Genomic DNA, 7,752 nt, shown 5'->3' with positions numbered 1-7,752 from the left:
TTCAGCAGGTCTCACAGAAAGAGAAATAAGGCCATCTGTGGAAACCACAAAAGGAATCGCCATGGAAAGGACTGGGAGAAGCCCTACGCCCTAGTGGAATGTGCAGATTTAAAAGCCCATAAATCCTGTGTCCTTAACTCTGAATGCACCGATGCTTTGTCACATTGCTTTTAAAATGAGGAGAAGCAACACCGGTGTTACCAGAGGACTGTAAAAGTTGGGTATTATTTGCTATCTTTCACATAATGTTGCATAAAACAGTAACCTGTCCCCATTGTAACTCTGTCCAATATTACAGCTACAATAGTCATTTGACACTCCAGATGGAATAATGTGATACCCATTTAGAGCTGGGTTGACAGTGGTGGTCCTTCACCAGAGGTCAAACCTGTGCCTTTGCATCTCACTTGTCTGTGACACTGGGATAAACAGTAATCGTACTTGATAAATGATAAATGCAATGTTATTAGTGCTGCAAGGAAGTGTGAGAGCAGCCCTAAGCTGCTGCTTCTTTCCCATTTGAAAACATCAACCTGTCAGGCAAGGCGCTGGAAAGATGCTGTCTTTTTTGAGATCTAAACTGGATGTTCTTGCTGTGATGGTCGTTAAGGACCCTTATAGTAGGAAAAACATAGGAAGGCTCTGGAGTACGTGCAAAATTCGAAGCCAGATAGTAACACGCATATGAATTCCAGCTAGCAGAATGATACTCTATCCTATTATGTCACTTTTGATGCCTGCAGACAAGAAATTTAATGGAGATCAAAGCATTTTCAGTAGAAAGATCCCTTCTGAGATTGTATTTATATTTATTTACAGACTTTATGTCATCTTAAAGCTACCGTCTCCTAGAAAAAAGGGTCTACTAAAACTATTGGAAAGCAGTAATTTTTGCTTGAATTCTGTAGAAAGGTTTGAATTTTTTTTAATTACTTTTTTTCATGTACAGTGTAGACACAATATCTTCATTTCCTTTTGATTCTGTCATCCTGCTCTAATGACTGATCTGGGAAGGTGTAAATGCCTATTAAAAAAATAACAATTGTAGCTCCAAATAATTGTCTTCACAATGAGAAATGGAAGGGGTTGGTTGTGGTGCACACAAAGACTTATGACACCGGTGCTTTTGCAGCACAAATTGTATGTGGGTGTGGAAAGGTGCCCATTTTTCAAATGTGCTAAGACACAGTGCCTTGCTGGGAAAAGGTGCTGATGAGTGCTGGCTGCTTTGTCCTTCACTCCAAAAATAAGGGCAAAATGAAGCTATGCCATGAATTTCAAAGGAGCCAGGTTTTTGCCCCAGGGCAACTTCACTGATCTGGGACACCCCTCACTCCTTTAAAAGCAACAACAAAACCTATGTAACTTTTATTTTTTTGAAACCTCACTGTCTTCTTGTGCAAGCTATCTGGCTCAACAAGAAAATAAGAGTCATAATGTTTCTTTCATAATAAAGGGATATCTCCTTTCCTTCCAAGGGAATTACCACATTTCATAAATTTACGAGTAAACCCAGAAAGTGTGTTTACAAGGAGATTTTGCTCTTCCTCTACGTTGGGTCTTTTTTCCCCCCTTTCGACTGACTGGGACAAAGATGCAAAACAATGCATCTTAAGAAGCGTCTGAAGGCTGCATTCACATTTGCTTTGTCATCACTGCTGTAAGGATTTGAGCAGCTGAAGGTTGCTGGGAAATGTTTACATGAGGCATATCTGAGCCCCAAAGGTGCAGGGAACCTGGAACTGAAATGCATGTTTATGAGGCCTCATGAGAGTAGAGCTAGGCAGGAAAGAGCGACCCTCCGGTGACGACTCAGGCACGTACCAACTGCTGAACAGCTGTTAGCCAGCCACACAGCAAGAAAAGAAGATACTCATAGCAGAAATACTGATAAGAAAGTAACCTGCCCGGAGACACTTGTGAGCTAAAAACTACATTCAAATCATGACCTACATTTCGGTCTCCAATGATAACAGGCCAAATTTAGCTTCTCTGCTGATATGGAAGGCTGGGTCTGCGCACACACACTGACCTGGCAGGCAGGGACTGTGGGCTGTGCCTGGCTGGCAGAGGGACTGAGGAGCCAGAAATAAATGAGTGGTTGATCTCATTCACTCATCTCCATCTTTGAACAATTTTGAGTGAATAACTGAAAAAGGTAAATTATTCATATGGAGCTATTCTAAGCTCAGAGTCACGCAGGCACCTGTTTTAACAAAATGGGAATTGTGCCTGTACTGCTGAGGGCAGAATTTGACTTTTACTTTAATTGATGCAATTGTAAGATGTAATTCAAGGCAAATGGCCTATAGAAAGCCCCCAGAGTGAAAGTAGCATTCGAAGTCGTAGTGTCTAAACAGCTGGGGGTGTGGATATGGCAATAACTCTCTGATACTGAAGCACAGAAGCAAAAATCCAGCGCAATAAATAACTCTGATCTTACCTCCTACTAGTAAGTAGCTATTTGGAAATAGAGTTTTGGCTTGCATAAGAGCTCTAGCATGGCCAGAGTGGAAGAGGTCAAATATCCCATCTGCATACACTCTGACAGGTCTGTCAACTGTGGAGAAAGAAACACAACAGTAATTTTTCAGACCCCGAACAAGTTGCACTTAATAGTACTGGACAGGTTTTTGTTCCCAGATGATTGTGGAGATTTACCCCAGTTCTGATGCTCAAAGGCACCATGAGTGAACTTGGAGTGTTTTATCCTGCTCATTACTTGTTCTTCTCTGTGCTCCCTGCTGTTTTCTCTTAGACTTAGTGTATTTATTATCATCCATCATCCCTATATTCTAATTTAGCAAAAATGTCATCTTCCTGCCTCGTTCAGGGTTCCACCATATGTCTTGTTCTTCTCTCTCTGCCTTTCTAGTCAGTTCTACCTTCTGGATTTTTCAATTTTTTCCTTATATTTTCCTATCATCTCCCTTTTCCTCCTCTCTTTTCTGTGACTTTCTTTTTTCCACAGCTTAGTGCTGTAAAAATGTATTGTTTGTGTCTTCCACATAAACTTTCACTTCACTTCTTTCATACTTCCACCAAGCTCTTCTCTCTAAGAAGCCTATAATTTCTTTTTTGTACCATCCTCCTGCTATCACCTTTACAACTCTTACTTTCTGTACAACACCTTCAGCAGCAGCCTCCAAACAGAAAAAGGACTTGCTTTACCAAATGACACACCTGACAGCTGTGCCACTTCCGAGCAAAAGAACAGCAGAGATGAGAGCAACAGAGCTCCAACCTCCATGGACTGTACTTCAGTGCTACAGAGAGATGTCTCTGCTGTCAGGACATCCAAGGAAGAACATTGTCCTTGCTGAGCTGACTGGAAAGCTGTAGCTTACCCGTATAAAGTGTACACAATTTGAAAATTTATTTAAAAAAAATAAATAAACAAAGGCTTTTTTTTTTTTTAATAGTCTCTTGGAATTTAGGGGGAGCTGAAGTATGTATTTGGGACTTTATGTGAAGTTGTCCCATTTTCGCAGCCCAATCACAAATATCCAGATAAAGAAAATGGGCATGGTTTCCTCGCAGAGAGCAAATGTCCTTTAAGGCCACTGAAGGTCTGATGTGATCAACAACAACATCAGCGAAATAAGTTTTCCAGCATACAGGGGCAGTATGGGAAGAGAATCACACCAGGAGGTAGCCATTACACAAAACAATTTTCAGGCTGGCTGGGGCGGGCTGGTGAGCCTTCCTTCCAACCAACATGTGGACATCCATGAAAATATTAAACTCAAAATGTTTTCTCTTGTTTTTTCTCTAATAGAAGATAATGGCCCAGTAGTTGCTGGTTTCTTCCCCATTACCTGATAGCACCAGATATCAGGCTGGCCTTTCTGCTTCCAAGTGGAAGGCACAAGAGGGCATTGACAGATACAAGGGAAAGCCTGTGCTTTGGGAGCACCCATGGTCCTGCAGATGTAGCTCTCTCCACATACCTGGTGTTCCCAGGCGGGCTTGTGCGATGGTTAGCTTCTCGTGGGGGGCTTGGCACTGACAGCTTGTTTCATCAGCAAATGGAGCAGGTGTTGTCAGAGTCTGGAAGGAGGGAAAAACACAAAGAAAATAAATTTATTTTTCCATCAAGTAGTTAAAAAGGAACCATGTAGCTGTGGCAGGATGCTGTAACCTGGCCTAATGCTGGTTTCTTCTCTAAAAATTTTTGCTTTCTGGTCACCCCTTTTGGAGTATACACAATTCACACAAGGTAAAATGATGAGGAAAAGAAAGCTTTCCAAATACACCATGAAACTTAATTCTTTGTCTCTGTTGAGAAGCTCAAGCATTTTTGAGGTGGGTGAAGGTACATCTTTTTTCCCTATTTGCAGGACAAAGTCAGGTTTGATGGTCCAAGCAGCTTAATCCTGGTTTGGTTTCAATGACTCCAAAGGCACAAGATGCAAAATCTGTTCTGCTACCTGTAAATAATAGTTGGAAAAAATAACTGGGATTTGGAAAGCTTCAAATGAGCCACCTCTTCATAAGCACCAGTTCTTTCCACTGACATCAGTGGGGCTGCAGGTCGTTTTGTTGTGGTTTTAATCAGAATCTTGTATAATTTTGAGGAGCCATTCAAAATAAATGCAAGAATGCAACCAGAAGCCCCGCCTAACTAAAGCTAACCAGGCTGCAACTCCTTTCTCTGGTCTGACACATACTGTAATGCTCTGTGATCAGAGCACTACAAGAGTAATTGCTCTGAAGAGCTTACAGCCTAAAGATACAAGAGAGGGAGTGAGGACGTGTGAAGAATGACGTGGCATTATCTGTCAGGAAACTTGATTACAGAAACTGTATTTTCTGCCCATGCCTATGTAGGACGTTATCAGCGATCAGAACCAGATATTTATTATCTGCCATATGGTCTGATATGAAAAAACATGCTTCTACTGCTCTTAGCTTGAAATCTTTATGAAATCATAGCTGAATTTTGGACTGCTTTGTTTTTGTGAGATGAGGTGGTGGTTGAGAGAAGCTGAAGGAAATCTATCACTCACTTTGCCTCCACCATGATTTAACTGGGACCTTGTGGCCTTGCAGCTGTGGTTTGGTTGGGTTTTGACAGTGACCACTTGCGTGATGTACAATTGTCATACCACTTTTTTCAGCTTTTAGATGCTGAATGCTTAACACTGAGCTTTTATTTTCTTTGGCATCCCTGAGATGTTTTAAGATATGTCATGCCTAATTGCTGCTGACACTGGGCTCACTGGCTTATTGCATGCAAAGCTCAGAGGACAGTAGTAAAACAACAGCAAAGACTTAAAGATTCATATTCAGCTCTTTCTGCTGATTTACTATTAATTTTGTTTACCGAAAGCACTAAAATATTATGCAGATTTCTTTTTTCCCCCTCCATTTTCCTTTCCTTTTTTTTTTTCATGATCTCCAGTGTTGCAGGAAATCATCATCATTAGTATTTCAATGATGAAAATCACAGCATCTCTGCACAAACAAGGTTAAAAATGGAGAAACTATGACCAAGTCCAGGTTTCTGTCTGGGTTTTGTGGACAGACACTGTTCATCGGGCCACCCATGCTGCACAGTATAGAACATTACACATAATCGTACCACACCAGCTCCTTCCTTTATCTTCTAAATACTGTCTTTTTGCTTCTGGCTTTGTGATAGCTGTGTGCTAACCTGTCTTTTCATCTCCAAGCAAGGTCAAGTTACATAGCAGCCCTTACAGCCTGGTTCCCGCTGGGATAAAGACGAAGGCAGAAATGTCAAAACAATAATGGCTATGGTCTGTGGCCTGCAACTGGTAATCAGATTCTAGCTCAGCATAGGCTGTTTCCTTGGAGATTATTTGAAGAAAATAGGCCAGGTTTGCAGGAAAATATCTTTCCCCCCTACCCCAGGCAAACACACTGGTGCTTTTAATCCACGTAACCACCTTTGCCACACGAAGATTTTTCCCTCAATCTCTGCTTAATTGAGAACCACCTCTATAAACTCCCCATCGGGCCAGCTTTTGTAAACACTCATCATTAAAGCTCACTTTATGGCCAACAGCTTAGAACCAGGCCTGTCAATATTCCCATTATCCAGTGATCTCTAAGTCACTGGATATGAAAATACACTGAATACAATAGATTAAAATCAGCAATATTTTATCAAAGCAACATAGAGAAATGCATAAATACTATGTGCTGACAGATCAAGGGAAATACAACAATAGCTTCCCAAAGAGTATCTATTTCATTTTATATGGCTTAGAAAATATGTTGCTGAGCTTAACGAAAACATCTTAAGAGTAAAATGAGACCATTTGAGCATGAGACAAAACATTTCAAGAAATTATTAAACCCCAGAAATAATTTATCAAAACTCTTTCAGTTTGCATATGATTACTTGTATTCTTTCCAGTTTCTGGTCACTATTAACTAGAACTGGGAGAAGAGAGCAAGTAATTTACATAGCAGCTTTTTCATTTTGGTTAATCCATTAAATTACTTTTAGAAGTTTGCTGTAGTTTTGCCAATAATCAGATAGTTAGACAAAGACTTCATGCAAATGTACTTCTCTTTCCCCGGCAGATTTTTCCCTTCATCTGTGCCTTCATTATTTTCTAGGCATTTACATTTTGCAATTAGTCAAGCAAGTCAAATTAGCCTTGTATTTTGGACCAAGGTGAGCTGCTGAGATCTGCATCATCCTGTAGCAGGGTGCTCTACAGCCTAAGTGCAAGTTCAGTGATGGATTATCTCATTTTGTTTGCTCAGCACCTGTCTCCTCCTTGTATAATTTGATATTTTTGTACTGGAAGCATCAGTAATTTCATCCATAGTCACCTATTCTCTACCTCTATCTTTTCCCCCCTCAGTCACATTTTCCAGGCTGAAGAGCTTTACCACATTTATTTTGGAATGGTCCACAACTTTGATTATTTTTGTTGCTCTTCTCTGTTAACTGCCGCGTGGTTTTTACAGTGTTTGAACTGATAATTTGTCTAGTTTCTAGAGCTTTAATAGATGGGAATAGAAAATCGTTTACATGGTGCTCACACTTTGCGGTTATCTTTGATAACATAAGCACCTTACACCTGGTGTCAGCAGGGAGACCTTACTTTCATTTAAGTAGTTCAAATGCCACATCATTACTGTATTATTAATATGCAGTGTCTAGAGAAAGCTTATTACGTGTCATAAATGGAGAGTCACTGTAATACTAGGACACGTTAGTGATACTTCAGAAGATGTTAAAAAACTCTCGCAATGCAAGGGCTGCTTCCTGGGAATGAAGATGCTGCATTCAATTATAATTTAATTCACTTCCATCATGTCCAATAACCCTTGCATATCAGAAACCATTCATTCTATGACAAGTTTAAATAGTACCTTACTTGCATTCTCACAATTTCGCAAAATAACTGAATTGACACTCAATAAACTTCAGGACATTAAAAGATGGAAGGTAGGTCAAGGGGGGCTTCCCAGGAAATGCCTCACAGCTCCATTTTCACCCATTACCATCTTTGTAACCCCTGACTACATTTAATGAGGTGGAAGCACAGAGAGGATAGTGTGGTAGGCAGCCTTGAGCTGGTTCTGCGGTGGGATACTTTGTGAAGAAACCCTACATGACAGCTAGAAGCACCTTATTTTCAGCTGTATCTTGATGCTGCCTTTTTATTATCATTCTTTGTAGTAGCCATTTAACTCAGCTGCTAGTCAACAAATAAACATTCAAAGCTTATGTTTCCAGTGAACTAAAAGGAAAGTGGCGATTTGCAG

The 7,752-nt window shown here is 40.5% G+C and overlaps 1 protein-coding gene across 1 annotated transcript in view; it reads right to left on the bottom strand.

Annotated features, from left to right (window-relative positions):
• Positions 1-4,050, bottom strand: part of PCYT1B (phosphate cytidylyltransferase 1, choline, beta) — a gene marked incomplete at both ends in the record, with an annotated part of 10,998 nt that extends 6,948 nt beyond the window's left edge. Inside the window, 2 exons of the mRNA XM_010019162.1 lie at positions 2,444-2,560; positions 3,951-4,050. Of these exons, the coding sequence (XP_010017464.1) occupies positions 2,444-2,560; positions 3,951-4,050 (217 nt within the window). The remainder of the gene's footprint in view (positions 1-2,443; positions 2,561-3,950) is intronic.
• Positions 4,051-7,752: the final 3,702 nt, after the last annotated feature.

The sequence above is a fragment of the Nestor notabilis genome, unplaced genomic scaffold (assembly GCF_000696875.1).
Source record: "Nestor notabilis isolate BGI_N333 unplaced genomic scaffold, ASM69687v1 scaffold22397, whole genome shotgun sequence".
Lineage (NCBI taxonomy): Eukaryota > Metazoa > Chordata > Aves > Psittaciformes > Psittacidae > Nestor > Nestor notabilis.
The sequence above is the reverse complement of the archived record's forward strand: the minus strand, read 5'-3'. Positions and strand labels throughout refer to the sequence as shown.